At 54.9% G+C, this 15,996-nt stretch overlaps 2 protein-coding genes across 5 annotated transcripts; one reads left to right on the top strand and one right to left on the bottom strand.

Annotated features, from left to right (window-relative positions):
* Positions 1–5,923: 5,923 nt before the first annotated feature.
* Positions 5,924–8,032, bottom strand: NKX3-2 (NK3 homeobox 2). The gene is made up of 2 exons (XM_085223460.1): positions 7,388–8,032; positions 5,924–7,267 (listed from the first exon to the last, which is right to left on the bottom strand). Exons 1-2 carry the CDS (start codon positions 7,740–7,742, stop codon positions 6,801–6,803), a joined length of 822 nt encoding a protein of 273 aa, XP_085079586.1. The 5' UTR covers positions 7,743–8,032; the 3' UTR covers positions 5,924–6,800.
* A 26-nt stretch (positions 8,033–8,058) lies between these two features.
* LOC104910839 (uncharacterized) lies at positions 8,059–15,675 on the top strand. 4 transcript variants are annotated; one of them, XR_014883220.1, is made up of 6 exons: positions 8,059–8,436; positions 8,750–8,804; positions 10,529–10,601; positions 10,699–10,877; positions 13,549–13,691; positions 15,268–15,675. XR_014883220.1 is itself a non-coding variant. In XM_085223461.1 (4 exons), exons 1-3 carry the CDS (start codon positions 8,138–8,140, stop codon positions 10,559–10,561), a joined length of 477 nt encoding a protein of 158 aa, XP_085079587.1. In that variant the 5' UTR covers positions 8,066–8,137; the 3' UTR covers positions 10,562–10,601; positions 10,699–11,106. The 4 variants fall into 4 exon arrangements, 1 of the variants encoding a protein (XP_085079587.1); XR_014883218.1 differs by having other exon boundaries at positions 8,066–8,526; XR_014883219.1 differs by having other exon boundaries at positions 8,066–8,526; positions 14,779–15,675.
* The last annotated feature ends 321 nt before the right edge of the window (positions 15,676–15,996 follow it).

Here is a 15,996-nt window from a genome sequence, read left to right as displayed (position 1 = left end):
ATGCTGCATAGGAACATAAAATATGTATCTTCCGAAATTGCCAAGAAAAGCCGACCTTCTGCAGGTGGAAATTTGCTCGTCTTTTTCTGCCTGGGTTTCTCTTAGCAGAGAACAGAGTTTTAGGTTGTTAAAAAGACGGATATTTTTCCCTCAGATATTCTTATCAGCTCCCTTCGTAGCTAGAGGGAGGCACACGTGTAGTAAGCCCCCGATCTTTGTCAAAGGCACACAGTATTAATTAGTTCTTAAATGCCATGTTATTGTCACATCGCTTGCCTTTGGAAGCTCACTGCAATTCACGTGGGTGAGAGGCAAAGATGAAAAAGAGTGAGCGTGATCCAAAACCTGTGGCCAAAGTCCTAGATCAAACCTCGTAGAAATTGACTCTTCTGGAGCCCAGACATCTGGCAAGGTCTCGGGGGGGACCACACCAGTGTGTCCAACCCCATGATGGTAGCTAACAACTGTTCTGCTGAGTTTGGGGGCTTCCTACTCGGGTAGTTTCCCAACGCTGCCCCATTCCTCCTCCCACTGAGGGCCATGGATCTGTTACTTTGCATGATACAGTTTCAGACCTTCAGCTTCTCGCTTCCAGCCGAGCAAAATTTTCACTGAGTTTCACTGCTCAAACAAGGACACTTCATTATTGCACTGGCTTTTCTTTATGCTAATTGAATGACGCTAAGCCTACAAGGGAAAAAAATGGAAGAAAGAGTAAGGAAGACCTATGACAAGAAATAGCCAACACGAAGTTACAAAATATATACAGTGATGAACAGTTTTCTCGTTGTGAACTTATTTAGAAACATATAAGGATACTTCATGCAGTTCTCCCATTGTCCCAAACCTGGGCAGACCCGCCAGGAGCAGGAGGAGGGGTGCGAGGTGCCGGAGGAGCAGCGCGAGCAGAACAGCACCGGGCCTCCAGAAGCTGCCGTCGGGGCAAACATCCGGGCTGTAACCTGTGTCGGCCACGCCGAAACGATGCTCCTCCTCCTCATAAAAACATCCTTGGGAACCCTCAGCCAGGCAACCCTCTCGGAGTCCTTATTTGAAAGCGCGTAGAAATTGAGAAAATAGACCGCTTGCTTCGTTAAAATGAAAATCCGCACTGCCCAGGCGGCAGGTGTCCGAAAGGACTCCTTTTGGGGTCGCTCCCTGCGGTCACTGCGGGGCTCACAGTGTTTCCTGGAACGGCGATAACGAACCGCGCTGTGCGGGAGCGCAACGCAGCGCCGGGAGCCGACCTCGGCCCCTCCATCCCCATCCTTCGTTGGGATTCGTTCAAAATCAAATTAAATTAAACTAAAAATGAGGAGAAATGATATTCCGAGTGCGCGTCCGGGGTGGAGGAGCGGGGGGCCACAGTAGGTGCGCCAGAGGAGTCCCGACGCCCGCAGGAACGGGAAAAACACCCCGCACCGGGGCACAGGGGGAAGGTTTTCAATGGAAAGCAGCTCCGTTCCCGTTCGTTTTACCGCTCATCCTCCCACCGCCCTTTTCTTCTCTCCTTCTATAGGACTGTACACCCTCACGTTGAGGAGTGCCGGGGATCCCATCGTTGTGCAGACACAAACGCGGGGGCCGCCTCCGGCTTTTGGAGCGTCACCCGCGGCACGGAGCTGCTGCCGGGGCTCTCGGTGATCGGGGCCGGCTCCTGGGGAAGGGTTGGGGCCGAGGGGGGGCATCCCAGGTGCCAGGCATTCCCGGCGGAGAGGGGCGAACGCCGTCGGAGCCGGCGCCCGCAGAGACACATATGGTGCGTGGATTTAGGTGTCAAAAGTCGGCGAATTAGAAATGGTAATTGTCCGTCATTATGGGTGAAACGCGATCTATCACAACAACTGGAACATGTCTGGGCGCTAGCAAAAATAATTTGAATGATTAGCGATCATTATAGATGTCAAGCCGCGTCCATTAAGTCGTATGAAGAAATTACCCTTGACGTGCGAAATCAAACTACAAATACACACGGCGGGCACGGAGGGACCCTCCCCGCTCCTTCACAGAGGCGATCGAGGGACGGAGTGGGGGGGGGGGCGAAGTCCCTGGCGGTGCCGTCGGGGGACAGCAAAGGAGCTGCGCTGCGCAGCGCTGCGCGGTGGCACCGCGAGGGACGAACCCGCCTGTCCCGGCCCTCGGCAAAGGGACCGAGCCGCTTCCGGGGCCTCTGGTAAAAGGGCTTTGGGAACGAGATTCTCCCTGAGGCGCGAGCAATTTCTAAGCAATTTCCACTTCCTTATATTTTTCATAAGATAAAATGTCGTTGTTTTTTTTTAATTATTATTACTATTTTTACTTTCCCCTCTAAGGAGTGTTTGCTACATTTTTTTTTTTTTCTCGCAGCCTCTCCCTTCACTTCTAATTCTTCTTTCTTGAAGTCGTTTGTTCGGAATTCAAAACAAAATAAAAATAGAAAAAAGAAAGTAAAAAACAAAACAAAACAAAACAAAGAAAGACAGAAACAGCGAAGCGGCTATCTGAGCATCTCCGGCAGTACTTTTGGTCACACTCTGCCATCGGACGCTGCCATCCGCCAACCGCTCCCGGGACCGCGGTGCCGTGGCTGCAGATCGCAAAGCACGGCGTAAAGGGTTTCGCTGGGAGCGAGCAAAGCGCACATCTCTCCCAGGCATCGTTATTATGTTGTAATCCGATAAATTGGTCAAAATGGAAACAAATTAAAGCAGCCTCGGAGACACCTGACAGAGTGACAGCCCGCACCCCGCAGGGCAGCGCTCGCAACCACCCAACGACCGCACGGATCTTTCTCTTGCTGCATTCTCCGGGAAAAAGCAGCAGAAATTTCCCGTTTGCGACGATTGTTTGCTCCCAGTTGGATAAAAGGAGCTGCGAATCGTCCTTTTAAAAAATGAGAATAATTCTTTTAATTAGCGAAAGTCAAATGGTTGTTTGCTTTGCTCCCTTGAAGAACCGCGCGGCACAACGGCGGCACAAAGCCGTCCCCTCTGTGCAGCGATGCCACCGCCCTGGAGCGGCTCCTCCCGCACCCCCGGCACTGCCCGGGCCGTTCCCCAGCCCGCTGCTACCCGAGCCCCGAGCCGGCTCTCCCTCCTCTCTTTTATTCCCCCGCTTCGCCAATCTGTATTATTCCCTCGCGAGCCAAAAATAATATTAGTCCTCTCCACGCGCATTTCATCCCCAATTATCACTCGAGTCCTTTGCGACACGAAGGCTTTCTTTCCCCGGCCGCGTGCGGCGCGGCGCAGCGCAGAGCTGCGGGCAGAATGCCGACAGCCCGAGGGCTGCGCACCGCTCCGCTCTGCAGCGCCGGGAGAGCCCCTGTGCGGGGCTGGGGCCGCTCCGTGCCGGGATACGGCTTGCGGCTGCAGCCGGCCGGGTGAGAAGAAGCTTGTAGAGCCTTTTGGGCTCCCGTGCTTTGGGTGTTTGATTTAGAAAAGAAATGATAGAAATAATAGAAATGTAACAGAAATAGAAATATAGAAATAGGGATAATAGTAATAATGGTAACAATAACAGCAATAATAGGTTGAAGTTCTGCAGAGCCCCAGCATACTGCTCTTCACTTCCCCACCCCCTTGTCCCCCGTCCCCCCGCCGTTTCCCATCAAGAAGGACATCCCTCGTTGGTCGCATAGTTCGTCCCTGCGGGACTCTCCCGGTCTCTGTCCCAGACAAGAAAGGCTCTGCCCGCCGCAGGGCGCTTCTATCCTTTCGATCTCTTTGCTATTGAGCGAGATGTGGGGACTAAAAGTACCAGAAAGCCCCTCAGCCCCGTTCCCAAGAAACCCCTGGACAGCGTCACCGCTACTGCAGGGCACGGCCGCTGCTCAGAGCCCTCGGGGCTCGGACAGCCGAGCTCTCCCAGAACCAAAGGCACAGAACTGCCCTCCTGCGGCCCTCGGGACGAGGAGCCGAAGGGTGCCGGACAAAACCTCTCAGACAGCCGCCGGGATCCCGCAAAGCAGACGAGCACGCGGCACTCCCGGGCTACGGTACCCGCAGGGCCAGGGAGCGTGCGGGCTGCGGGCATCCCAATAGCGCCCGACGTTTTCCAGCATCCTCTCTCTCCTGGAGATGAGAGGCTGATCTCTACCTGAGCGATGTGTGTGTGCAGGGAAATGCCACAGTTTCCTGGTTTATCGCCCTGTGGGCGGGGGGGCACCTGCCTACAGGCGGCCTCGGGTCGCGAGGTCGATCCGTGAGCGCGCTTCAACCCCGACACAGGAGCCTGGGGAGACGCGCAGAGATGTACACCGTTCACATTCTATGGCAACAATCGGATTGCTCGGAGCTGCGGCTGCTCCCTCTCTTTCCCTGTCCTGCTTTTCCCTTCGATAACTGCACAGTCTGCACACGGCCGGCTGTAAACCGTTCCCATGGCCTCGAAGCCGATCCGAACTTCGGGGCAAAGCCTGGGGCCGGGACACGGTGAAGGGAGGGGGTTTCTGCACTGGCACCGGGACTGCGCTGCGGGGCCGAACGCGTCCGGGATTGAGAGCTGTGTCCCTAAACCGGACGGATCACTTCGGCCCCAGCGCCGCTTTGGGCGGTGCGCTGCGGTTTGTCATCGGGAAGAGACAGAAAGGCACAGAGCGCTGCTTTGTGCTTCACATCGTACTCTTACGGGGGACAGGAACGCCTCCCAACTGCCGCGAAATTCCGTCTAACGATCGATTCGATTTCCTCAATGTAAATATCGACGTTTCTCCGATTTTGCCAACGCCAAACGACGGCGTCGGAGGGACTCAGACATTCGGTGTCGAACGTTGCCCCCACATCCCAAATAACAGCATCTGGATCCTCCGTTTTAGCTATTTCCGTCTCGCACGAAGCGCATCTCAGCGGTTCGGGCTCCTACAGCGCAGCTCGGGGCTGTGCCGCTGTCCCCACGCGTTGTGCCGCATCGGGCGATCCCTCCCGCGGCCACGAAGGGAAACAACAAAACGCGGAGCGCCGCGAGGAAGGAGCGCCTCGGGGTGAGCTCTGCCCGTCCCGGAGCCCGCAGTGACACAGAGGGACAGCGGTGTGACAGCGACTCGGCACCGCCCGCCCCGCCGGGGCGAGGCCCCGTGCTGCCCTCAGTGGTCCCTTCGGATCTGGCGGCTCCGTGCCCTTGAGGGGCGACCGGGGCGTGCGGGAGGGAACGGGCGTGGGACGGGGTGCACGTAGGGCTCTGCTCGCTGTAGGAAACCCCTGTTCGTTTTCCCGGGAGGGAAAGAAAAGAGAGAGGCGTGAGGAAATGGTTAAAAAAAAAAAAAAAAAAAGAAGAAGAAAGAAAGAGAAAGAAAGAAAGGAAAATGGTTTCAGAATGGGGCCTCATCGCTGTCAGTGCTCCCCTGCACGCAGAGCCCCACCGGCTCCCAGCCCCAGAACCCACTGCGCCCGCGGCTGCGCCTGAGCCCCGTCCGCTTGGATAAGGGCAAAACAGGGGTAAAAACGAGGAAAGAACTGAAATCAAACCCGGACCCGACGCTGATGCGGGCTGCTCGGTCTCGGCCCCTCGCTGCGGGGATCCCCGCTGGGTCCCACCCGCAACGCTGCCACCCGCAGGGAGCCTGGGAAGAGCGAAAATAGAGCGGGGCTCGGGATGACGGATGGGGGAACGCGGCCCCAGCGCCAGCACCGCGCTCCCGGCCCGGGCCGGTTGAGGGCGGCGACCGAGGCTGCTCGATGCGGCTGCGGGGCCCCAGCGGATTACGCGAGGCCGGGCTCCGCGCTGTCTCCGGGAGCTGCCGAGCTGCTCGTCCCGTCCCGGCTCTGCCAGAACGACGGATTCCGTGCTCCCCGCGCCCCCCGGGACGCATCCTCCTCTTGTCCGCGGCTCCCAACCGCTGTCCCCGGAAGCGGCCCCGGAACTCCGCGTCCCCCCGCGAGTGGCCGAGGAACGACACACGCGGCACAGCGAGGTGGTAACGTAACATTTATAAATTAAAAAAAAAAAAAAAAAAAAAAAAAAAAAGTACAGCGGGCTGCTTACACACATTCACAATTCATTTGGAGTCGATAACGTCGTTGAGTGCACAGTGCCATTAAAGGGAGAAAAAGAAAGAAACAAAGCGATGGGTTACCTCGAGGGAAAGAGACCGTAATTACACTTCTGAGGAGGGCTGCAGAACGACTGCTCAAAAGGCACTGATGGCATTAACATTTTCCGTTACATCGATTTTTTTCTTTTCTTTTCTTTTCTTTTTTTTTTAAGCCTGCCTAGAAATATTCACATTGAATATAAAAAATAATAACAACAACAACTTTAATACAACCGGAAAGTGCGAAAAATCCAGAATCCTCCCTCCCCGAACACGGAAAGATCTCAGGAAAAAAAAAAAAAAAGAAGAAGAAGAAGAAGAAGAAGAAGCCTGGAGCGTTGGGGCGGGTCTCACCCTTGGGGACACGGCTATCCTTCGCAGTGCGCCGATACGGGCGGGGGCGGGAGAGGCTCCGTACATTCAGCCCCACTCGTGGCACTCTCAGAGCCCCCCTGGATCCGTTCTCATCTCCTCGGAGCTGCGCTCAGTTCCGCGGCGCTTCGGGTGTTGTTTTTTTTTTCCCCCTCTCTCTTTGTTTCTCCCACGTCAGTCTCCGTCAATCCGACGCGGGACGGAGCAAACAAACCAACCAACAGTCCGCAGCCATCGCACCGCAGCGTGGATCCCACGGAACAGCGGTGCTCGGCCGCGAGTCCTCGGCCGCCGGGGCGGATGGGGAGAGGCTGAGCGACCGTCCGAATAATATTAATAATAAAAATAACAATAAAATAGCAATAAATACTGTCCGGGGCGCCGCGGCGCTGCCGTCGGGACGGTGCCGTCGGGGCGCTCACTGCGTGCCGGCGGCCGCGGCGCAGGACAGGGCCCAGCCGGGCAGGCAGTAGTAGGGGTAGTAGTAGGAGGGCTGCAGGGCGAGCAGCGAGGGCGGCCGCAGCACCTCGCCGGGCTGGTACTGTCTCTGGTCGTCTCGCACCAGCACCTTGACGGCCACCTTCTTGGCAGCGGGGGCGGCGGCCAGCAGGTCGGCCGCCATCTGCCGCCGTTTGGTTTTGTAGCGGCGGTTCTGGAACCAGATCTTCACCTGCGTCTCGGTCAGTTTGAGGGAGGCGGCCAAGTCGGCGCGCTCGGGCCCCGACAGGTAGCGCTGGTGGTTGAAGCGCCGCTCCAGCTCGAACACCTGCGCGTGGGAGAATGCGGCGCGGGAGCGCTTCTTGCGCGGCTTCGGCGCCGCCGCCTCTTCCTCGGCCGCCAGCAGCCTCCCGCCCGCCGCCTCCTCCTCGTCGGCCGGGCCGCGACCTGCGGGCAGGGCAGAGCGCGCCGTCACGGCCCGCGGACACCGGGACATCCCGCGTCCATCACCCCCCCGCCCTCCTTGCTCTCCGCCCCGCCGCCCCCCCCCTCGTCCCGCCGCTATACCTGAGGCGGCGGCCGACGCTTCGCTGTCGCTGCGCGCTCCGTCCCGGTCCCGGTCCCGCTCCGCCGCCGCCTCCGAGGACCGCGCCTCCGCCGCTGGCCGCCCCTTGCCCGCCGCCTCGTTGGGGCGGGCGCTGCCCCCGGCGCTCTCCTCCTCGGAGCGCCGCTCGCTCTCGGGCTCCTCGCTCAGCGCAGAGTCCGAGTCCCAGGCGGGCGGCGGGCGCGGGGCGGGCGGCGGCGGGGCCTCGGCGCGGGCAGCGCACAGCCGCCAGCCGCGGGCGCGCTCCTCCTTCTTGTTGAGGATGGCCTGGATGGAGAAAGGCGTCAGGGCGGTGCCGCCGCCGCCGCGGACGGCCATGGCCCGGCGGCCCCGGGCGGAGAGCAGCGACGGCGCCGCAACTTCAGCTGGGCGCCCGCATCGCCGCCTCCGGCCGCGGCCGCGCCGCAGCCGCCGCTGCCGGGCCCTTGTGTGCCGCCGGGAGGGCGGGCGCCAGCGGGGGCAGGCTGTGTGCGCCGCCGGCCCGCCCGCCCATAGGGCCGGGGCCGGGCCGCGCTCCACCGGGCGCCGCCGCGAGTCCCTGGCGGCGCGGGCGCTGCCTCCGCCCCGCTCTGTCCCGCCCCGCGCCCGCCCTCCGCTTTTTCTCCCGGCGGCGCTGTCATCCCTCACCGCCGCGTGACAGCGCCGGCCCCGCGCCTCCCCATTGGGCGGCGGGCGCGCGGGGCGCGCTCCGATTGGCTCCCCACCGCGGGGCGATGCCGCTCCGCGGGGCGCGCGGCGGGGCGCGCGGAACATTAACCCCTTCCGACCCGGCGGGGCGGAGCGGGACGGGGCGGCCGCGCGGGCGGCGCGGCGGGGCCTTCCCGGAGCACGGCGGTCCCGGGCCGAGGGCGAGTCGGAAAGCAACGAGCAGGAACGCGACCGCGGCGCGAGGGGGTACCGTGCACCGCCCCACGTGGTCCCGGAGACGGCGTCGGCGCGCGGAGGGCGGCGGGAAACGACGAGCAGCGCTCCCGTCCGAAAATAAAGGGAGAAAATGCAGAATGACTCTCCGGTACGCGGTGCGGAGCCGGCGGCGTCGGCCGTCTGACGGAGCTCCCGCTGTGCCCTCGAGCCCGCCGCCGCCGCCCCGACGGAGCCGCTTGTGAGAGCTGCAGGGGAGTGCGAGGCGTAGAGCGCCGCGCGGGGCTGTGCGGTGCTGTGCGGGCGCTGTCGGTGTCGGAGGGTCGCGGGGCTCTGAGGCCGGGCGGCACCGGGCTGTGCCTCCCCATTCCCACCCAAGGAGCGAGAGGCCGAGGAGCCACACTCCTTTCTTTTCTTTCTTTTTTTTTTTTTTTTTTCATTTCGATCTTTATTCTCCCACCCAGGGCGATCTCTTCTCCATCGGCCCGAGATCAGCATCACGGAGGGAAAACGAGCGGGGTAAGCGCCGGGGATTGGCGGCGGGGCCGTCGGCGCCGGGAGATGGGCGGCGGGTGGAGGGACGCAGCCGAACCCACCGCCCGGGTCGCTTTAAGGGGGATCCCGTGTCGGTTCCTCCGCGCGGACCCTCCGCGGGCAGCCCCTGCCGCGCCGCTCCCGTGCAGCCGGGGCTGGGGCCGGCCCGGGGTTGCCGGCGGGCGGCTGCCCCCCCTAGAGGTGGCCCAGCCGCACTGCCCGCTGCGGGACGCCGGGGGAGCGGGGGCTGCGTTCGTTTGCTTCGTTTTTTTCCCCCCTTCTTTTTTTTTTTTTTTCCTTTTCCTTTTTTCTTTTTTTTTTTCCCCTCGCTTAAAAATATTTTATTTTATTTTATTTTATTTTATTTTATTTTATTTTATTTTATTTTATTTTATTTTATTTTATTTTATTTTATATTTTTCCTTTCTATGATCCCGAACATTTCTCAGGTGGCCAGCAACTCGTGCGCTGAGGCACCAGAACAGAGAGGGACGTGTCGTAGAATTATAGAGTCGTTTGAGTTGGAAGAGGCCCTGAAAGGCCATTTAGTCCAACTCCCCCGCAACAAACAGGGACACCTGCAGCTCCACCAGGTGCTCGCAGCCCCGTCCAGCCTGAACTTGACTGCCTTGAGATATGGGGCAGCTACTGCCTCAGGCAGCCTGTTCCAGTGCCTGACCAGCCTTGTCGTAACAAACATTTTTCTTATATTCAATCTTCAATCTCCCCTCTAGTAGCAGAATCCTACTTGGGGAGAGCATCACGTTACAATGTCCCCGCTTCTTCTCCCGACAAACACGGAGACACAAACCCCGCAGCCTCCTCCGGCTCTGCCGGAGAAGTCTGGGAAACGGCAACGGCACGAACGGAGCTCCCCCCGAGGAGCGGCTGCAGGTCGGGGGGAACCGCCTCCTGGCTGCACCCGGGCTGTGCCACCAACGAATGCCAGCGTGCCCCGTGCAGCTCGCTGCTTCTACGGGAAAATCTCGTCTGCTTTTGTCTCTATTTCCTAAATGACGCCCATCTATTTCCGAGACGAGGTGACGCGGCCGCACGGCGCTGGCAGCCCGTCGGGTCACCGCAGCCCCGTCCCTGCGCCGCTCCGAACTCGTGGGTTCCGGCGGCAGAGGGATGCACGCCCGTATCTCTCCCTAAGATGAAAAAATAATCCTTATTTTTTGATTTGAACCGAATTATCAAACGTGGGGAGCGCGCAGATGTCCTGCCGGCAGCCGGGATTTTCATCCTACCGACGTGACAAACCCTCAGCAAATGAGCTCGGAAGGCTTTAATAGCGGGCGGCAGTGCCCTTCTCCGCTCACAGTCCTTATATGGGGAAAAGCCGTGTCCCTGGGGCCGGGAGCTCCGAGCACCAACATTCCTATGGACGTTTACAGCCGAAGCGCAGAGCCGCCGGAGCGCTGCCCGCCGTGTGCGGCGCGGTGCTGCCGTGGCGTCGCTCGGGGCCGCGGGGAGAAGCGATCCGCGGCTCCTCCCGCTGCTCCGACCCCCGCGTAGGTCTCCCCGAGGGATCCCGGTGAGCACAGGCTGCTCTCGCACCGCACGGCCCGGGAGGAGCGGGCCCGTCTCCGGGCAGAGCAGCGCCTCGCGTCAGTCCGCTCCTCCGCTCCGTCCCTGTTTTTATGTCAGCTTTCCCACTGCTGCGCCGTTATATGTTGTCATCTTCCGACCTATTTATTTCCCTGCAGGACAGAAATACGGCCGAGGCAGGATTCAATTGATTTGCTAATAAGAAGCAAAGCGACACATCCAAACGGCCAGGTGCGTCTCGCAGTCAGTAACTGAAGCTTTTGAGTTTTCCCGTGCAATAAATATCGCAATGTGTAACTCCTGCGTTCGGCTTCTCATCTGTTTCCAGGAATTTTCAGAAGTGGGATTCATTTGCAGTCTCTGATAGAAGAACGGAAGCAGAAACAGATCGAACAGTGGACTAAAGTCGCACATGTGTCACCTGAACATCTCTGCTCCATTTATCCTGAATGTGTGCACACTACCTGTTGGAGCACTGTAATGAATATTCACTGTATTACACTGAAGGTATTTGCTGCGTGAAAAGCTTTAGGGTCTTAAAAACACCCATAGCATGGATTCATTTGGTGTTATCAGGTACAGCACCGCAGGTTTCCTCTGCCAATCTCCAACAAAATAATATTTCCTACTTTTATATTCCTTCCTTCCTTCCTTCCTTCCTTCCTTCCTTCCTTCCTTCCTTCCTTCCTTCCTTCTTTCCTTCCTTCCTTCCTTCCTTCCTTCCTTCCTTCCTTCCTTCCTTTTCCTTTCTCTCATTTCTTCCTCTTTTTTCTTCTTTTTTTTCCTTTTCTTTTTTCTTTCTTTTTCTTTCTTTTCTTTTTTTTTTCTTTTTTTTTTTTTTAAACTCTTGATCTCACTGTACACAGAATTTGGACCAACTCACCAGTTAAATCAGTGGGGTGGCATATAAATGTACTCTGTTGTTTCTAAGCACCAAGCCAGCCCCTTGCCTCCCATGGTGCAGAACTGCTCATATTTATATGTAATTATGGACTTTTGTCCATCTTTATGGACAGCAAATCCGTGGGTGTACTTGTGTGGAGCAGAGGGTGGGACTCGATGATCCTTGTGGGTCCCTTCCAGCTCAGGATGTCAGCACTCATTTCATATTCATTTTTCCTCTCTCTTTGTTATACATCACCCATCAGCATTAAGATTTGAGAGTGGTTGGGGCTCAAACATTACAAGTTTTTATAAAATGCCAATCACTCAAAACCTTTTGAACTTAAGATCAGGGATTCCCTCGTTTCACATCCTTTTTGCCCAATAGAATCCTAAACCATGGAGTGCATGGAGGCAATGCCTGGGTCACGCAGTCCCAGCCGCTCTGCTGTGCGTGCTGTTTCCACTGGCAGTGATGTTGTATGCACAGGGACTGCACATTTCATTCAAACACAGCTTTTGCATTAAACCATAGAATCTCTTGGCTTGCCCAGTGACAATACAAATACTTTCACAAACCTCACAATTAAATCAGTGACCCCGTTGTGATCAGTTCCCATGCAAATGGAGTTGGCTGATGGAAAACTAGCAAACGATCTGTCTGTGGGCAGCACAGCCATTGCCCACAGTGTCTGTGCTCATCGTGGGAGCAGAGGCTCTGAACGTGTCAATGAGAGATATCTGCAGCCTCATCCTTGCCACATGCATTCTCTGCTCTCAGATTTCCCCATTGCATTTGCTACTTAGTGCTGTTTCACCTAAGTGCAGAGGTTCCTGGTAACTTGTTGTCTCCTGCTGAGCATTTCTGTGGTGTTGAGTGGAATGTAGTCTGAGTGGATTATGGGGGTATTGCTGCCATAGGAGTAATGCTTGTATGGTTTATTAGTTAGCTAGCTTATACAGCTTATTAGCCAGGTACACTTTGGGATTTAGCTAACAAATAGGATATGGAAAAAAAAAAGTACACTGAGCAAAGAAGAAGAGCTCAGATGAACAGTGAGAACAGAATGAGAGAGATGGGAAGGTATGGGCAGGAAACTGTGACTTAAGTTGATAGCTGATGTTACACCTCCAAATCCAACTCCACCGAATTCTGAAGACTGGAAAAGCCCACTAAAATCACCTGGTCCAGCCAGCAGCCCATCCCCACCATGCCCACTGCCCATGTCCCTCAGTGCCACATCTCCACAACTCTTGAACACCTCCAGGCACACTGACTGCACCAACCTGGGCAGCCTGTGCCAATGCATCAGCACTCCTTCTGAGAAGTTGTTCCTAAAACCCAACCCGAATCTCCCTTTGCGGCCCTGAAGCCACTCCCTCTTGTCCTTTCAGCTGGAAGGAATACATTGAATGTGCTGTTGCTCGGAAAGTTTGTTGTGTCTGTAAACATAAAGCCGTGTTACATATGGAATACACGCATACGTACACACACCTATATGTATGGGAATTTACTGCGCAGACATTGCAGCCATAAACCGGCAGGATTTGAACCTACACCTGGCGTGCTGTGGAGCGTGTCCACGGACGCCGAGTTGAAAACAGCCGTCCCTGCAGCTCCGCGGGAGCTCTGCCTGCTGCCGTGCCTTGGCACCTCGGGGCCCGCCGGGCGGTGACAGCGGTGACAGCGGTACCCGCTTCCGCCCGGCGCCGCAGCGCAGCGCCACCTGGCGGTGCGTGCGGAGCGGCTCGGGAGGCTGCGGAGGGGCGGAAATCCCCGAGCGCTGCACCGCGTTCTGGGCAGCGCTTCGTGGGAGTAAAGCAAAGCCGGAGATGGGTCACAGCACAGCCGTGCGATGTGGCACGGCCGCCTTCTTCCTTTCTTAGAATCATAGGATCATAAAGGTTGGAAAAGACCTCCGAGATCATCTAGTCCAGCCTGTCACCAATATTGCCCCAAACCATGTCCCGTGTTCTTGGCTCCTCATGAAGATGCTTGGTCTGTGAGCTCCAGACTAAAGCAAACCACCTTGCCTCTGCAAAGCCTGGTAGCGGGGCAGAAATCTACAGCTTTTATTTTAAAAAAAAAGTTAAAAAAAAATCCAGAAGAAAACGACCACAGACCTCATTAAAAAAAAAAAAAAAAACAAAAAACCCTACTTTTGTTTTTCCCCTATCCAGAACACTTGCATTGTCTTTTATGTTTCATTCAAAACAGAAGAAAACTTGATGTTTCTTTCTAAAAGTGAGCTTTCCTGCTGTTTCTCCTTTTCTTTTTCATTTTCTTTTTCTGCAGCAAGAAGTCACGCGAGACATCAACAGCAGAGAATGACTTTTGATGAGGGAGAACTGCAGATGAGAAGGAATGTTGTGAGTCTCATCAACTCCAACTGAGGAGAAGGGAGTGGGGAACAGCCCCAGGCCTGCAGGAAGGCTGAGGTAAGGGCCAAGTGGCAAACTGAGTTCACGATTAGTTGAAAGATGCTTTCCCATCAGCTTATTATTATTATTATTATTATTTTAAAGCAGTTCATATTGCCTATTTGCTTAGCCTGAATAGAGTTAGGCTGAATGGAGTTAAGTAAGCAGTGTATTACTACACAGTTCTTAGCCCTTGTTTATACAGAAAGCAGAGTGAAGCTATCGGTGTCTGAAGGGGAAAGCACACGCCAGATCTCTGCTTGCTTTGGGCACTGAAGCAGGAAAAACTATTTGATTTTAACATCCTTAAGTTTATATACTGGAATTGATGCCTGGATACCATGGATCAGTGAGCATGTTTCTCCTGTATTCCTCTATATTGTCACGTATTCCTTATAGTCACCCATCTTAAGAAATGTTAACAGAAAATGTGTGTATGACATGTCATGATAAAATATGGTCAGGAAGGAACATCAATCAATCAATCTATCTATCTATCTATCTGCCTATCTATTTTTAATAACTCACTCTCACTGCAGCATAAAGGAAGCTTTCCTACTTTGCATTTGTGAAAAAAAGACCAACAAAGGTCCATCCTTGGTGAAACCAAAGCAGCTGTAGAGTATCATGGCTGTGCTGGCAGATGGTAGAGTCCCCTTCCCTGGAGCTGGTCAAGAAATATGGAAATGTGGCACTGAGGGACATGGTTTAGTGATATGGTGGTGGTGGGTTGATGTTTGGACTTCATGATCTGAGTGATCATTTCCAATGTTAATGATTTTTTGATTCTATGATCACCTCCCAGCACTACATGCCTGTTTCTGAGGAGCTAATCCCAGATGTTTCCTTCAAGTCAGTGGTGCAGCTTCCAGCACAGCTTGCTCAACACTGGGGATTGCACCTGAGGCACCTGTGCTTCCTAATACAGAAAGCTGTGATGCTTTGCTTGCATTCCTTACTTAGGGAGCCATTTGGCTTAAATTCAGATGTTTTGACACTAGATATCTGATTTCAGTCTTGAGCACAAGCCTATCTTCTACAGTTAGAAACAGGGCATCAGTTTCTAAAGAGCCCTAAAAAGTCTTTTCCTGCATCTGATTTAAAGCATTCCACTAAGGGAGAATTCTTCCCAGCAAGTCATTCCTGCTGGAAGACCTGCACTGCTAAGATCAGCACAGCAAATTACAGCCACTCGAAAATTGTCTTCAGCTTTCAACTATCGTATGCCCTCTTCCTGACACGTGGTATATAACAAGGATCCCTAACAACGTTGGATAATCTGTGCTTCTTACAGGAAGCCCAAATGCACTGTCACTAGGGAAGGATACAACCCACAACGTAGCTCGTTGTGCATTTACACACCAATTACAATTTTCTACTCAGAGTGTGGTGGCACTCAGAGTATAGCAGCCCAGAGAAGTTGTGGATGCCCCATCCCTGGAGATGTTCAAGACCAGGTTGGACAGGCCCTGGGCAGCCTGAGCTGATGGGTGACAATCAGCCCACAGCAGGGGATTAGAACTAGGAGATCTTTAAGGTCCCCTCCAACCTAAGCTATTCTGTGATTCTCCGAACCTATAATTATTTGACACAGAGCTACGCATGTGAGAGCCAATGGTGCACCTGGAGGACCAACCAAAGCATACCCCAACCTATGCTACAACAGAAGGCTGATTTCTACATCTTGGCCATATGACACAGCCTTGTCAACAGCTGGTGTAGTGATGTGACAACATTAGAACTTTTCAGGCTTCCTGACCAAGCAGGCTGTGAGCGTACGACCCAGCACTGGCACTGGTCATGGGGCACAAGAGAAGCTGAAAGGTGCCTTGCACTGGCTGCTCCAACCATTAAGCCACACTCTCAGCTCATTAATTGCATACTCGATTCCAGAGACCTTTTCCTGCCCTTCTACATTGTGTCCATTTCAAACCACATTCTTCTTCTCAAGTTATTTGGCAAATGTTTTGTTCCCAGCTTTAAATAAAGTTATCTAGTAACTCCCTCAACTGTGTTTACTTTTATTTTGCTTTACTTTTGGAGATTTTTTTTCCCTACGAAGCCAGGAAGTGTAAGAGCTAAAAAGCTGAGATTAGAAGAAAGGGTTTAAGTCAGAAACAGCCTTTAGAGGAGATTTGGTGAAATACCAGAATCCAGAAATAAAGACTAGAATACAAATGGAATTTCCTTCGAGTTTAAACTTTCATGCTTTAGTAGAAAAACAACCTGTTTAAGGCAGGCCTAGATTTTTTGAAAAGCTGATGGAAGTAATGGAGCGTGATCTCCACAGCTGGGACAAGGAGTCCATTGGAAGAAGCAAGCA

Source organism: Meleagris gallopavo, chromosome 4 (assembly GCF_905368555.1).
Source record: "Meleagris gallopavo chromosome 4, MGAL_WU_HG_1.1, whole genome shotgun sequence".
NCBI classification, from domain to species: Eukaryota; Metazoa; Chordata; class Aves; order Galliformes; family Phasianidae; genus Meleagris; species Meleagris gallopavo.
This window is presented reverse-complemented; position numbering and strand designations above follow the sequence as displayed.

Bases quoted from the DNA above. Each gene is read 5' to 3' on its own strand.
- NKX3-2 (XM_085223460.1), bottom strand. From the start codon at position 7,742: ATGGCCGTCCGCGGCGGCGGCGGCACCGCCCTGACGCCTTTCTCCATC. The intron at 7,268-7,387 runs GTATAGCGGCGG...CCCTGCCCGCAG, and splicing joins AGCGTCGGCCGCCGCCTCAG to GTCGCGGCCCGGCCGACGAG.
- LOC104910839 (XM_085223461.1), top strand. From the start codon at position 8,138: ATGCCGCTCCGCGGGGCGCGCGGCGGGGCGCGCGGAACATTAACCCCT. The intron at 8,527-8,749 runs GTGAGAGCTGCA...TCTCCCACCCAG, and splicing joins CCGCCCCGACGGAGCCGCTT to GGCGATCTCTTCTCCATCGG. The intron at 8,805-10,528 runs GTAAGCGCCGGG...ATTTCCCTGCAG, and splicing joins ACGGAGGGAAAACGAGCGGG to GACAGAAATACGGCCGAGGC.